The 16684-nt window shown below is 38.1% G+C and overlaps 1 protein-coding gene across 8 annotated transcripts in view; it reads left to right on the top strand.

The window, feature by feature from the left end:
- The window catches only part of ADGB (androglobin), a 183430-nt gene that overhangs the window by 105172 nt on the left and 61574 nt on the right, over positions 1 to 16684 (top strand). For all 8 annotated transcript variants that reach the window (XM_063631697.1, XM_055266654.2, XM_063631728.1 and 5 more), the window contains exons 17-23: positions 296 to 398; positions 3114 to 3255; positions 5008 to 5122; positions 7540 to 7707; positions 12155 to 12290; positions 12904 to 13041; positions 15507 to 15600. In XM_063631697.1, coding sequence (XP_063487767.1) covers positions 296 to 398; positions 3114 to 3255; positions 5008 to 5122; positions 7540 to 7707; positions 12155 to 12290; positions 12904 to 13041; positions 15507 to 15600 — 896 coding nt within the window. The remainder of the gene's footprint in view (positions 1 to 295; positions 399 to 3113; positions 3256 to 5007; positions 5123 to 7539; positions 7708 to 12154; positions 12291 to 12903; positions 13042 to 15506; positions 15601 to 16684) is intronic.

Consider the following 16684-nt stretch of genomic DNA (forward strand, 5'->3'; position numbering starts at 1 on the left):
ATTTCTGGAACAAGCATATCCCTTTTCTTTCCTCATAGAGGAGAGCTCTGCCTCTCTCTGATATGGTGGCTAGTCTAACACAGCTGCTGCAGACCCGGTTTCCACAGACGGTTGCCAACATTCACCTAGTATAGTTTTCTTCATATAATTAGATTCATAAAGTATTTATTATGGTGCCTAAAACACAGTAAGTTTCCTGTAAATCTTAGATGTTATACTATGTTTTCATTAAAAGTGAAAATAATAGCATTGATGAACTGATATTAAGTATGACAACTGGTCTAATTTCTTGCAGTTCTCAGAAGAACGAGTGTCCTACTATCTATTTGTAGATAGTCTAAAACCTATTGAACTACTGGTTTGCTTTTCTGCATTGGTACGCTGGGGGGAGTATGGAGGTAAGAGGGCTCTGAGAAAATGATAGCCTTAAAGCCCAGATCATGTTCAGGTTAGGGAAACATGCAATAATAAGATTTTTAGAGGCTGGGCATGGTGGCTCACACCTGTAATCCCAGCACTTTGAGAGGCTGAGGTGGGTGGATCACCTAAAGTCAGGAGTCCTAGGCCAGCCTGGCAAACGTGGTGAAACCTCGTCTCTACTAAAAATACCAAAATTAGCCGGGCGTGATGGCACACGCCTGTAATCCCAGCTATTCAGGAGGCTGAGGCAGGAGAATCACTCGAACCCGTGAGGCGGAGTTTGTAGTGAGCCGAGATCACACCATTGCACTCCAACCTTGGCAACAAGAGCGAAACTCTCTCTCAAAAAAAAATAAAAAACTTTTAAAAAGATTTTTAGAAGACCATGGATGGAGGAACTTCCTCCCTTTCCGGAGTTTCTCCAGAGTCCCATAGGACCACCCACACCACCTCCTCTGATGCTCTTACTCCACAGACACCAGGGATTATGCTCACTGCTGCCACCCGCACCTCTTCTGGTTGTACTAATCTGTTCACCTTTTTGGTGTACTTACTCAATCTGTTATTGTTGTAGTTGTTGACCTATAAATGCCATCATTCTTAATTATTTCAAGATCTATTGAAAAACAAACTATTTTTCTTTGATTTGACATTCCAACAATCTTTTCCTCTATCCCACCTTGGTACCCTACTTTCATGGTTACCTTGTAGACTTTTAAGTTTACCAATTTGTGCATCATCTCAATCATCTCAATTTCAAGCACCCCACTCCCCGCTCACTGCTTGACTCTCTAGAGTTCACTCTACAGAACTCCCACTCCTACAATTTTGGAAGCCATTGGGACCTTCATTACTATCTACCCTGCCACTTTTTTCTCTGTCCATCACAGAGATAGCCTCCACACATTTGCTCTTTTTACCCCCTCATCTTACTTTCCTGGAAAAACTTCACTATTGGTTAAACTTGATGCATATCCAACCCACAGTTTCAAGAGAGCAGCTGAATGTGATTGCAGGGGAGAAAAACAAACTGGCTAGCCCTGCTTAAATTTGAGGAGCACAAATCTCAACAAGGCCTTAGGCACTGCCAGTACTTCTCTCGTTCATTTATTCTCCCACTCTTATTTATTCCTGTAGATGACCTATTGCAAACCCTCAAACATTCTCTCTCTCTTCAAATCTTCAACACCTACTGTTACTCTCACTCATGTTCAGATGATGACCTTGCTGCTGATCTCACTAAAGAGACAGAAGAAATCAGAAATGATTTCTGCTTTCAGAATTTCTACCTCCTTTTCCCACAATGAACTCTCTCAGAATCTGGGCCACCTTCCTTCTGTTCTAATGGATAGACAATCTCTGCTCCTCTGCAAAGCCATACCCTTGCATACACATGCACACACAGGCACACACTCAGGAAACTTCGTTCTTTTATTCTTTGGCCTGTTTTGTTAAAGAATTTTTCTTTAGCCCAAATTAACAGTACATGGCTCTGTAAATGTACAGTAAGTATTTCCCAAATGCTTAATACTGAATATTTTGTCAACATGTAGGGCAGGGATTTTTTTTAAACTGAAGTATCATCAATATTTTGAATGGTGTCTAACATAGAGCAGGTGGCTAGAAAATACTTGTTGTATAATAAACTTTCCAAAATACAGTGATCTAAGTTTAGTGCATCTACCAAACCAAAAGCTCTGAAGCCACACCATGTCCCAGAACATTTAAATTCTATAGGCATGAAGGCATTTCAGGTAATGTTGTGACCTTATATCCTCAACTCCAGTGTTTTCTGGAAATAGAGGGGGGAGTATTTTGCCCTCAGTCATTGATGAACAATTAGCCCATATTATTTATCCATTTTTAACGAAAAACTTGATATTAAATTTAAACTTTGTTAATTGCTTGCTATTTCTACATAATGTCAAAGACTGAATCAAAGGTAAAAATTTTGATAAATAGGTTGGGCATGGTGGCTCACTCCTGTAATCCCAGCACTTTGGGAGGCTGAGGCGGGCAGATCACCTGAGGTCAGGAGTCCAAGACCAGCCTGGGCCAACATGGCGAAACCCTGTCTCTACTAAAAATACAAAAATTAGCCAGGGATGGTGTCAGGTGCCTGTAATCCCAGGTACTCCAGAGACTGAAGCAGGAGAATTGCTTGAACCCAGGAGGTGGAGGTTGCAGTAAACCGAGATCGCACCACTGCACTTCAGCTTGGGTGACAGAGTGAGAATCCATCTTTAAAAAATAAATAATCGTTTTTGATAAACAGTGGGATATTTGGACTTATTTTTTACACTATTTTAGAGAAATCTCTTATTTTTCAAGATGTAATATGTTTAATTCCTTTAAAATTGCATCTAGAAGGATATTGTAGTTATTACCATAGAGATAATAAACGCGATGCTATGCTACAGTGAAAAATGTCCTCCTGATTCTAATTTTCCTATTCCTGGTCTCTTCACTTGAGAGGATTGTTATGAGGAAGAATATTGAACAGGGAAGAAGACCTAAGTGTTATTTCTAGTAATTTACCTGGAGTAATTTCTAATGTTTTATGAACATTTTAGTAATATTTCTAATGCTTGATTATTGTTATTTATGTTGTTACTTAATTAAAAAAATAGTACTAGTGAATGCCAACTACACTTTCACAATCAAACTTCAATACCTTTTTACTTATCTTAAAGCCTTAACAAAAGACAGTCCTCCCATAGAGCCTGGACTTCTCACAGCTGAAACGTTTTCTTGGAAATCCCTGAAACCAGGCAGTCTTGTTCTGAAGATTCACACATATGCTACCAAGGCTACAGTGGTTCGTCTGCCTGTTGGGTATGAAGTGACTTCATTTTACCCATAATAAAAATTGTTTGAAGGCTTGCAAATTGTTGGTTACTAAAGAAGTAAACAATATGGACTCCAAGACATTGTTTCTTAAAGCAATTTCTCAAGGCATAGGTCCATCATTATTATTCTTGAGAAAAATAATTCCAAAAAAACTACATTGAAAAATACTGTACAATACCCCTTTGAGAGATTCATAATTGTCAAAGATTCTGGGAATATATTTAGTCAACAATACTGCTTAAGCTTGTTTAATCCAGCATTTTCTAAAATTAATTTATAAATATTATACACATAACATTTATAACACTTTATTATGGATTTTCTCAAATATTTCTTATAAGTTTTCTCACCAATATTATAATACTTAGCAAAAACCTTGATTTTATTTAAACGCAAATTGAGAAATATGCATTTTCCCCTACCAATCTAGATTTTCCTGTGGCTTATTTTTGTTAGATATTACTTTTAATTCAGATAAAGCTGGTTAAACACATTAGTTTCAATTTTAAAGAAAACACATATGATGGAAAAGTTTTTTATTTTGATGAATAAAATTCAAAATATTACCTCAAATTTCAGATGAAAGAAATACTTTCACTAGGCTTTGAAATAAACATTTTCACTAGCTTTTACTTTTTTCCGAAGATCAATCATGCTAATTTTATGTGATCAATGAAAAGCTATGGCTCTAATGCAAAAAGCAAAGTCTCAGCAACAAATGCTAAAATAATTGTGTCAAGCATCTAGTACTGCTAGAAAATACTACATTTTGAAACTTTGACATTTCTCACATCTCCCCTTTATACTCCAGCAAATCAAATTACTCTGTCTGAGTGCTTATGCATTGAGACAATCAAGGACAAGGAATTTAATAAAGAATCTTCTTATATCCGCTTTTTCCCCCACAGAATCTAAACCATCAGCATGTATGTTTTGAAGATGCTCTAAATCTGCAGTCCCCAATGCCAGGGCCATGGACTGGTCCTGGTCTGAGGCCTGTTAGGAACTGGGCCACACAGCAGGAGGTGAGCGGTGTCTGAGCTCTGCCTCCTGTCAGATCAGCAGCAGCATTGGATTCTCATAGGAGCGGGAATCCTATTGTGAACTGCACATGCAAGGGATCCAGGTTGGACACTCCTTATAAGAATCTAATGCCTGATGATCTGAGGTGGAACAGTTTCATCCTGAAACCATCCCCAAACCAAGTCCATGGAAATATTGTCTTCTGTGAAACCAGTCCTTGGTGCCAAAAAGATTGGGGACTGCTGCTCTAAATGCTCAATAACTGGAGGACCGTGAATATCCCTGCTCTCACAATACGACAACCTGGTAGAGGAGACACGATTAACATATATGAAATGATGCATTTGTGAGAAAAAGACTATGAAGCCTGCACAGCCCTATACCCGCATGAGTTTTTCTTGTTGTTAGGGAGAAATCAAGACTAGTCTTCACACCATGACTGCAGTGTGTGGGAGGTCACTCCAGCATGTACTGGAAAGAAGTTTGGCATTTAGCCTAACTATTTTTATCCTACATAATAAGTGTAGATTTCATGATCCCGTAGGGTTCTTATAGAGTGCAAATTCAGAGATCCTTATCTCATCTGTGTTAAAAATTGAACTCTTCACTAACCTTTGACTTCATTTGAGTTCCAAAGTGTGAACAAGCAACTCACAGGTCAAATGCCACCACCCAGGAAGCACTCGGTTCTCATCCAGCATCCCTTCTCTTTAGGAGACACATGCTACTCTTCAACGCATACTCCCCAGTAGGACACTCCATACACATCTACAGCATGGTCTCATTTGTCGTTGGGGATGAACATGTCGTGCTGCCCAACTTTGAACCAGTAAGTATTTTTGCAATAGCAAGTTATTTATTTATTTATTTAGAGATGGAGTCTCACACTGTTGCCAGGGCTGGAGTGCACACTGTTGCCATGGCATGATCTTGGCTCACTGCAACCTCTGCCTTCCAGGTTCAAGCAATTCTCCTTGCCTCAGCCTCCCAAGTAGCTGGGATTACAGGTGTGCACCACCATACCCTACACATTTTGTTGTATTTTTAATAGAGACGGGGTTTCACTATGTTGGCCAGGCTAGTCTCAAACTCCTGACTTCGTAATCTGCCCACCTCAGCCTCCCAAAGTGCTGGGATCACAGGCATGAGCCACTGTGCCCAGCCACAACTGCAATTTTTCTGTGCTTTATTTTCAAAGATTTTGAACTAAACACATTTTTATTTTATATTCAACTTATTCATTTTTTACCTTTTAAAACTATTAAGTATACTCTGCAAGAAATCCCCACATGCAACCATGAAGTCTATAATGAAGTCTGAACCCTGTAGGTATACAAGTGAAATATGTATACTTTTCTCCAACAACTGCTCTCACCTCTACTCTATTGAATCTCTTTTCATATCTGTTAATATCTTAGTAAGATCCCGTGGCATCATTGGTTCTTTGGGATACAAAAGATCAGTGCAGTCCTTTTTAATACAGTTTAAAATTTTGGTCTCTTTCTCTCCTTTCATTTCTTCCTTTGCCTAAGGAATTTGGAGCATGTGTCTCTGGGATTTAGCAGGGAAGGAGTAGCTCACAAGGTTCTGTCTCTTCACCTTCGTCTCCTCTCACTCTTCTTGGTCTCTTCTCCTTGGTTTCTCTTGCTCCTCTGTTCTGACGGGGTCTGAAAGAAGAGATGAGGTCAATGGGACCAGAATGCCCCCTGAAATCTTCCCTTGGTTTTCGATGCCCTTTGTGCACGTGCATTTGGGAGAATATTTGCAGACGGCCTTCCCACTGCATAATTCCTGATGCTTCCTCAGCTCTAACTCTTTCCTACCAAAAAAAAAAAAAGAAAAAAGAAACAAACAAAAAACAATTCCAAATAGCACAACCTTGTATTGATGGGATTCTCTAAGCCAGCCATCAAAAATTCATGGCAAGCAGATGGCTCCCACACGTCACACTCATGCATTCTTCCTTGTCTGAGCAGTGGCTGTGCAAGAGTTCCCAGGGCTGCCTCCTCTGTTTGCTGTGCCATCTCTCAGCAGTTCTCTTTCTGTCTTGCTCAACAGCCACAGCAAGATCACACAGCTAAGCAAGTTCACTTAGACACAAATGTCACTTATTTCCCTAACTATGTTTATCTTGCTTATTTCAAATGGTCTTTTTAAGAAAATAATTCTGCTTTATATGGTATACATTGTCAGTTTGTTGTCTTCCTTTAGATAATTTATCTCCCCGGGTGTTTATTTATTTTGGTCTGTGAGCTCACATTTCCCTGGAGATATCACTTCCTGATGTTGAAAAGATTGTTGGAGATCAAGTCCAAGAAGCCAAAGAGAATACAATGACCCAAGGGCAGAGAGACTAACGCTACTTAGAACCATAATTGATCCCTATCTAATATTTGACCAGAGAACTTTTCTGGTCATGGTTTCACCTTAGGGAGAAACACCACTGAGATGAAGCTATCTGTAGGCTTTGTGAGGATTCTAAGTCAATGTGTTCCAGTAACGAGTCAGTTGCATCTGCTTCCATCAGTTTCTCACCCTAGCAAGGCATCTGTGCTTCAGGTGCACTTGCTGGGCCATTCCTCAAAATTTCAGGACAGAGTCGGGAATCATGATTGCACCATGGTGCCCTCTAAGGGGAAAAAGTTGTTTTGTTTTGTTATGTTTTTCCAATTTTACTTTTTTCATGCTGCTGCCAGGCAACTCCAGGACCACCCACCATACACCAACCACAACAGCTCCAAACACCTCACAGTTTTCTCTGATTTTTAAAAATTAGTTACTTCCTGAAATTCCTGTCTCCTTCTTGCTTTATGATTTTTTTTAACAGTTGATAGCAGGAGAGAGCCACCAGCCCATGCTAGGTCACCCTCTTGTCTTTTTTATCTTTCTGGCTTTCTCCCTGAAATCTCTGTCAGTCCTCAAACTCCACACAGTTTTTTGTCAGACTAATCCTAAATGTCCTCAGAACTAGGTCTGGTTATTAATATGGTGGGGAAATTTTACGTGATCCCCAATGTGGGGTGAATATTCCTCCTACAGATTCCCACTCAGGTAGGAATTGCATTCCTTGTTTTTTATCTCTGAGACTGCAAAATTTAGTAAAACTGCCTTGATATCAAATCCTCTATAAAGAATTATTGAATCAGCCATATAGCAGAGGTTTCATGTTTTAACAGAAATTAATTTGTATAAACTAGATGACACTTAAGGATGAGTGAGGATGGTTGCCATGCTTTGTCTTCACAGGAGAGCTGCCGATTTACGGAACAGTCTCTGTTGATTATGAAAGCTATTGGAAACGTGATTGCTAATTTCAAAGATAAGGGTAAACTCTCTGCAGCTTTGAAGGATCTGCAAACAGCTCACTACCCTGTCCCCTTCCATGATAAAGAACTAACTGCACAGCACTTCAGGGTAAGCTTGTTTGGGATACGATGTTCAGAAGAGGAAACTTTCTTTTCAAAATGGTATATCTCCCATTAGGTTACCTCTCAAATCAGAGCCAGAGAAAATATTTTGGATGGAGATAGTATATTTGGGAAGTGATTTCAGAAAGCAGAAATGAGGGAGTAAAAAGAATGAAATGAGAAAGAGAAAGAAATTGGTTAAAGGATATGACAATTACTGCTGTGGCTTACTGGGAATCAGCTGTGCAGGGTGTCCTGAGGAAATATGTGGGACATCCCTTTAAAAGTTCCCACTCAAGGAGGGCAAGATGATGGTGCTTCTCCACCAACTCTTTTCCCCACTGTTAGGTGGCTGCTCTCGAGGGCTTTGACTTCCTCACACTTACAACGTATGCCTCTGCCAGGCTGAGTAGCATTCTGGCTTCACAGGAAGCCTTGAGGTAGTGAAGCAAAGAGACTTTCTGGTAACCCCTTCACAAGGCACATATGGACCCATCCACTGCAGCTGCACTAAAACCAGGTGGGCTTAGGTCTGGCTTTTTAACCCTCACACTATTGACAATTTGGGTCAAATAATTATTATTTGCTTTCTTCAATTTTTTTTGGAAGAGATTTAAAAGGATTTGTATAAGTTCTTCTTTAAATGTTTTGTAAAATTCAGCAGTAAAGCCATTAGGTCATGCACTTTTATTTGATGGGATACTTTCTCTTTTTTCAAGAGATGGGATTTTGCTCTGACACCCAGGTTGGCTTGCAGAAGCATGATCATAGCTTATTGCAGCCTTGAACTCCTGGGCTCAAGTGATCCTCGTGTCTTACCCTCCCAAGTAGATAGGACTATAGGCATGGACCACCACACCTGGCTAATTAAAAACAAACAAAAAAATTTGGGGTGGGGGGCAGTCTCACTATATTGCCTACACTGGTCTTAAACTCCTGGCTTCAAGCAACCCTCCTGGCTTAAAGTTCTGGGGTTAGAGGCATGAGCATTGCACCTGGCCAACATGAAATACTTGTTATTACTAATTTAATATTACCTGTACATGTCTAGGAATTTGTCCTTTACTTCTGGGTTATCCAACTTGTTGGCATATAATTTTACATAGTAGATTCTTATGATTTTTTGTATTTCTGCAGTTCGTTTGTAATGCCCTGTAGAATGTTTAATAGCATCTCTGGTCTACACCCTTTAAACACCAGTAGACTCCAGTTGTGATAACGAAAAAGACTTCAGACATTGCCAGATACCTCTGCAGGGAGGGGTAGCATTGCCAGATTTAGCAAATACAAATAGAGGACACCCAGTTAAATTCTATTTTGTGTGTAAACAAACCATATGTGCAATATTTAGGACAGAAATATACTACGGTCCTAGTATACTTATAAAATTACTTACATAATGACTTATATAAAATGTATTTTATCCATTATTCAAAGTTGACTGGGTGTTTGGGGTTCTTGAGGAAATATAATTAGAAATAAAATCTCCCAACCTAGATGATGTGTTCACAAGGCAGAAGAGAAGGAAAACAATTTATTGTTGAATGAAGTTTAAGCCAGAAGGTGGTGCACATCACAGGCAATCTGCTAAGAGATTGCAAAGACAAAAACAAACAAAAAAATCTTACCCCAAGCAGATACAGCCCATTTCACACGTACTGTCAAGATAAACAATATGTAGTCCTCCAGGAAAAAGACTCCATAGCACCTCTTGCCACACAACATAGTTCATCCCAAATTCACTTGGTATGGGGATGACCATCTGTGTTAGGTAATTAGCTTTATCTAAAAGAAAAATACACTTGTAACACCTTCGTATCAGCAAGGTACCTACCAATGGTAGTCTCCTACTCTCCCAAAGAAACTGGGAAATAAAATATGGGTGCTATCTTCCATGATGATTAACGTTTCAAAGAAATGGTTCTCAGGTCCTGGAGAAAAACGTTCCTGGGCTGTTAAATGGGCAAGAGGTTTATTTAGCTTTTTAGAAAGATTTACTGGCCAACGTGGTGAAACTCCATCTCTACTAAAAATAGAAAAATTAGCCAGGCATGGTGTGCTGGTGGGCGCCTGTAATCCCAGCTGCTTGGGAGATAGAGGCAGGAGAATTACTTGAACCTGGGAGGCAGAGGTTGCAGTAAGCGAGATTGCACCACTGCACTCCAGCTTGGGCAACAGGAGCAAAACTCCATCTCAAAAATAAATAAATAAATAAACAAACAAACAAATAAGATTTACATACATTTCCGAGAGAGAGAGAGAGAGAAAGAGAGAAAGAGAGAGAGAGGAAGAGAGAGAGAGAACTTATCATTACAAGTGTCCTAAATGTAAATGCTCTAAGGCAAAGGATGTGGGGGGAGCAACCTCTTTCCTTATTTTTCACAGGGAGTGATTAAGCCTCTTATTTTTTAATTTGTACTTCCCCTTACAGTGTAATGTATTTAATTTGGCAATGCTGCCTGAGGGGCAGATCAACTCCAGTTGAGAACTACTCACCTACAGCATGAGAGTAATATACAAGAAATATTTGCCATAATTCACCCGTAGAACAAGTCTGATAGTGCCCCCACCCTTAAGTAAACTCTCATCCATTCTTCAAGTTGGTAGCTGGTCACAAGGTCTAAAATTAAACAAATAAATAATTAAATCACCATATGACAAGAAAAGCTGTAGTCTCTACAGCTACCACCAGCCTTGAGGCCACAATCAGTATTCAACAGCTCTCTCCTCTACCTCCCATTCTAGATTGCCTTGTCTTGCAGCCAGTTCTTCTAGTTGTTTACCTGGTGCGTGATCCAGATTCTCCATCCTGATGGGTGCAGGATCTTGGCTACCTTACTGTAGCCAGGCCATGGTTGCTGCAATTACTCATTTACTATGGAAGCATCAAGAAGTGTCCCAGCAAATTTCAGACCAAATTCTCCCTGCTCCCTCAATGTAGCAGAAACCCTAATACCTCATGATAATCAATGTGAATTCTCCTATCCTGTTATATTAACTCCTTTTTTTCTGCTTCTCCACCAAGATGAGAGGCCCAAAGCAACCACACATATGTCATAGTTTAGTTTTATAATAAATAATACCATATTCCCTGGTGGAATTACCCCTTGTTTCCTTCCCTCAAGAAATGTGTTCTGAAATCTAGCAAACCGGTTATTGTGGGGGAATTGGGCACAGAGTCTGCAAATGGGTCACGTCAGATGATGGGGAGAGAGGCCAATCTTACTTGCAACTTTTGAATCTCAGGCCTGTGTGTTTTAACTATGTGGATACAGCACCAGATATTGGTCTTTGGTTCCATATGTACGTACTTCAAGTGACATCTCCAGGCTGGCTTTTTAACTGAGCCTTCTATGTGTCATTGCAATCTACCAGGAATTTTATCAATTCTGTGTATGGTATATGTTAGGACCAACATATTCCAGACTATTCCCAATGATTAAATCTTTACTCTATAATGCAACTCTTGATCCACGGGTATGTTAGCTGAATCCCATGTTTGTAAACCAGATTTTCTATAACCTCTTGGATAATGATGCTGGCCAAGGTACCAAGGACACAGAAAGCAAACTCATAGCTGAGGCAGGAGTCAATTCTTGTAAGGAATCAGTGACCCACCTAATGGACGTCTAGTCCACTGAAAGCAACTTGCCCCCAAGTAACTGGCCAGACTTCTCAGGGGATGATACCATATCAAAGACCAGAGTCAGTTTCTGCTGCTGATAGATTAGATGACTGAGCCTGGATGAAAGAGAGCCCAGGTGGTTGGTTCACCATTTCGTGCTACCAAGATTACTCCGCATGAGCCCAATGTAGCTGGCCCTGATTTAATATGTAAGGGATCTTGGTGAATGAATCACTTATGCAAAAGGAAGCTACTTTGGTAAAAAAATAAAAATAAAAAATAAAAATCTCCATCTTATACTTTGATAATTACACAACTATGTGACATATGATGAAAAAATTTTGTCTAAATAAGTCTAAAAGAGGTTTTTTCATAATGAGGTTAGTACTACTAAGTGACTAAAAAAACTCTAAGAAACATATTTTCATTTTATGTAGCATATGAAATAATAGTGTGTCTTACAATGGATGGCATCTTAGAATCAATAAAATAAGCTATGTAACTTGCTTAAGCACAAGGATAATGCTACTTTTTTTTACCTTGTTCTTTACCTCCTCTACCAGTTTAATATTGTATTTTAATTGAGTCTATGTTATAAACATTGCTGTAGTGATTACATTTTATTAAATTAGAAATAATCAAATGATAATTTTGGTCTCTTACTGGGCGAGTGAGACTTCAAAGAATCTTCTGTTAGGTTGTGTGTATATCTGAGAAATGGTTTTTATTTTTTATTTTTAGAGTATCTAAAAGTTTTTTTAGAGCTTTTCTGGCCAGATGATGGTATTTTCTTGCTATAAAAAAAATTAATGTACTTTATCTGTTTCAGGTTTTTCATCTTTCCTTATGGCGTTTAATGAAAAAAGTTCAAATAACAAAACCTCCTCCAAACTTCAAATTTGCATTTCGGGCTATGGTTTTGGACTTGGAGTTACTCAATTCCTCCTTGGAAGAGGTTTCTTTAGGTATCCGTTAATTGTATATATTTAATCAAGGAATTCCTAGTTTTAAGTAAGGTAAATAATTTGAGAAATGTGTTTGTGGACTGTCATGGAGTTCAAGCAATGTTCTAAGAGCTCAAGGGGCTCCAAGGACCTGCTGGGGATCCCCTACTCCTCATCCCCACCACATACACTTCTAGGGAAGTGTTTTACAGGGGAGAATTTCCCTGTTTTATTTACTCCTAACCTTAAAAATATGGAAGTCACTAATCTACATGGTTTGATTTGAAGAATTCTGGCAAGATCCTCTGACCCAAGTAACCCTACTTTTCTCTCTTCTTCCCACGCTCTGCTCCCATCATTTTAACATGTCTTTTATTTTTGAGAGAAATCTCTGGCTATATTCACACAGAAATCAATAGTCGTTCACCAAGATGTCCCTATTTTGTGTGTTTTCCCTCCTGCAAAATATTTACATTCTAACAAGAACCACCTAGAGCCGGCGATATTAAATATGATGCTAACTCTTGCAATGTAGAATTTTATATGTTGGAGGGCTTTGGCAGCTAAAGGCGTTGAAACTTGGGGAAGGGATTAAATATAACTTTCAGTTCAAAGTTTGTTTTTCCCTTTCCAGTGGAATGGCTGGACGTTAAATATTGTATGCCCACAAGTGATAAAGAGTATTCTCCTGAGGAAGTAGCAGCAGCAATTAAAATTCAAGCCATGTGGAGAGGAACTTATGTTAGATTGCTTATGAAAGCCAGAATACCAGGTATGATTGTCCAAACATTCATAAAATGAACTTGTTTGTATAAGAATAAATATTTATGTGCGTTAATGAAAGTATTTTAGAGTCACCCCACTTTATGGCTCAGCTAATTAATTTCAGTCCTCTAAATAATGAAATTATTTGAAATCAGGAAGCATGTCCAATGCACTGAGTGTCTTGTTTCCCGGATTGGCACAGTGTCTGGCGCATCATATGCACACAATAAATACTTGCTGAAAGAATGAATGAAAAAATGAATGATCAGCTTTGTTTTCCCAATCTATTGCAAGTTCTTTTAAAACAGGGAACTGGTCTTTTTCTGTATATATCTCAAGTACCTAGCACTGTGCTACCTCAGTCAGACTCAGCTAAGTCATAGATATTTTCACGTTTGCAGATGATTTTTCAAACAAATGAATGAATAAGTGAATGAATAAACTAATGCATAATAAAGAAGCCACTATGTATGTCCATAGTGACATACATCTAGAAGACAAAATGCATTTTAAATGTGTTCTTAAATGTATTAAATCAGATACATCTGTGTATATGAAATAAAATCTTTTTGCTAAAAGGTCAATTTTATTAGCTTAAAATAAAACATGGCAGATGCAAAACTTATATTCAAGCACTTTGGGAGGCTGAGGTGGGCAGATCGCTTGAGCTCTGGAGTTCAAGACCAGCCTGGGCAACATGGGGAAACCATGCCTCTACAAAAAATATAAAAATTAGCCAGGCATGGTGGCATGTGCCTGTAGTCCCAGCTACTTGGGAGGCAGAGGTGAGAGGATTACTTGAGCCCAGGAGGTGGTAGTTGCAGTGAGCCTGAGCCGAGATCACAGCACTACACTCTAGCCTGGGTGACAGGGTGTGATCTTGTCTCAAAAAAACAAAAAACAAAAAATGTATATTCAATTATTTTCATTCTGTGGTTTTTGCTGACATTTTGATAGGAGAAGCCTTACCTCCAATAGAATTCTTTACATATATTGAAACATTTTCTTGTGAAAAAAAAAGGACCTATTTAAAACATTTAATGATAATATTTAAAATGTTTTAGCAGTGAAAACATCAGATACACTATGGTTTAAAAACCCTAAATTACATAGTTTAATGATAGTTGTCTAATTTAATGGGGCTTTTTTTCCCCATTACAAAACATATGCATTCATCAAACTCAATATAGGATGTCTTGCTTTATTTCGTGCTGCTATAATGGAATACCAAAGACTAGGTTATTTATAAAGAACAGAGATTTATTTCTTACAGTTCTGAAGGCTGGAAAACCCAAAATCAAGGGGTCTGCAACTGGACAGAGCCTTTATCCCATGAGGAAGGTGGCAGGGAGAGAGAGCACATTCATGAAAGAGAAAGAGAGAGATAAAGGAGGGATACAGAGAGCCAGAACTCATCTTTTTATCAGGAAGCCACTTCTGAGATAACTAACACACTCTTTTAATAATCACATTAATTCATTCATAAGGGCATAGCCCTCATGAACTAATCACCTCTTAAAGGTTCCACTTCTCAGTGCTGTTACTTTGGGAATTAAGTTTCTAACACATAAAGTTTGGGAAATATATTCAAACCATGCATATGGTAAAATATGCTTTTATCATCCATATATGTTATAAAAATTTTCATATAATGATTTTACTTCCCTTTTTAGAGACTGAAAATACGGGCAATTTAGTAATGTACTTCATAGAGTTTGTGTTCAACTATTCAAAATGTCTTTTTAATAGTGTTTGCATTTTTTTCACTCAACATATATTTGTTGAATAACTCTTGATTGTATGGCAGTGTTACATATTTTGGCCTTATAGCAGTCAATAAAACTGACAAGGTTTCTACTCTGATGAATCTTGTATGTTAGTGAGAGTAAGCATATAATAGACAAGTAAATATATGAAGATATCAATTTCAGATGCTGGTAAATACTATGAAGAAATTAAGATAGGATAATTAGAAAAAGAATGTTAGTTTCTGATATAGTAAATTTGAGGCTCTTAATAAGGATTCACATTTTCTTGGCAAATTATCTACTTTTAAACCATTTGCAGATAATGCAGTAGATTGAGCTCTAATAAAATCCTATTAGCCATTGCTCTTTAGAAAAATTGGATGGATTACTTTTTCTGAGATAAGATCTGTCACAAAAAAAGTTTTAGTGTGACAGAGGTCTCCTTATGTAAATACTTTGATGACTATCTTAAATTAGGTCAAGCAATATTTTTAGACTTTAAATTAAAGATGAAGGGAAACAACATAATACGGTGAGCAGAGCTCTTGACTAGAAGTTTGTAGCTCATATTTTAAATCTGATTTTTCTGCTAATGAAGGCTATGACTTTGGATACCATCTTACTTGTGAGTTTCAACTTCATTTGTGGAAATGAAGGCTTTGGACAAGATGATCTTTCAGGCATCTTAAAGCTTAACGTTGTTATTATTTATTATTATTTTTAGACACAAAAGAAAATATCAGTGTTGCAGATACTCTTCAAAAAGTTTGGGCTATATTGGAAATGAATTTAGAACAGTATGCAGTTTCTCTCTTAAGGTAAAGCAGTCAAATGATATTTTTATCGCAGTATATTGTCCTTTTGTCAAAGTCCAGTTTGAATACTACCATATTTGTTGAGAGCTCCCCAGTCACTGCAGCTAGAACCACACCATTACTTCGGACCTTCCACAATATTTTATCTGAAACATTTCTATGGTACTTGCTACTTTTTGTCTATGTTTTAATTGCACGGAACTAAAATTCTGAGCAGAAAACCTCTAGGAGCAGAACAAAGTTTCCTTAAATCTTATGGTACTGAGAAGACAAAAATTAAAGTTTAGGACCTGATAGCGGATGAGATCCCAGTCAACAAATAGTCAGATGAAATCCTTGGAGGACAACACTTTCTAAACAGGGACAAGGCAGAGGTAGATTGAACCTTAGAAAAACTGCATTCTAGCCATAACTCATGTCCAACAGTCAAGCTAACCTGAAAAAAACAGAAAAAAATTACACACCCACTCACCTCCCCCCCAATATATACACACACAGTACATTATGGAAAATATGTGGAACCATACCCTCTGGTGATTTAGATTTCAGAGGTGGCAGTAAAAAGAAAACCTCTAAACATGACTGTTATGAAAATGAGCAAGAAAATAAATAATAAAAAAGAAAATAGATTAAAAGTTTGAGAATTTAATAAAACACAGACAAATGGAAAGTACATCAATGAACATTTTAATAACCAAAATTAGGAACTCAATGAATTTAACCACAGATTAGGCATAGTAGAAGAAGAACTTAGTGAACTGGGTAATATGTCAATAAAAAGTATCTCAAGTGAAGCTAAGAGAAAATGAGTGGAAAATAGCATAAGGGACTTGTGAGGCATTCTCAGAAATCTTAGTGTGTAAGTAATTGGAGTGACAGAAGGTACAAAGATAACAGGTGAGAACTTTCCAGACCTGATAAAAGACATCAATTTACATTTTCAGGAGACTCTGCAGACCCCATGCAAATTACTTGATTAACCTTTACTCCAGAACCCATTTCCTGAAAGGGTTACACTTTTGCCTAAAGTTTTAATTGTATGAATGCACATAAGGAGCACAAACCCTCTTTTCCAACCTGCTTTTGT

The sequence above is a fragment of the Symphalangus syndactylus genome, chromosome 2, assembly GCF_028878055.3.
Source record: "Symphalangus syndactylus isolate Jambi chromosome 2, NHGRI_mSymSyn1-v2.1_pri, whole genome shotgun sequence".
In the NCBI taxonomy this organism is placed as follows: domain Eukaryota; kingdom Metazoa; phylum Chordata; class Mammalia; order Primates; family Hylobatidae; genus Symphalangus; species Symphalangus syndactylus.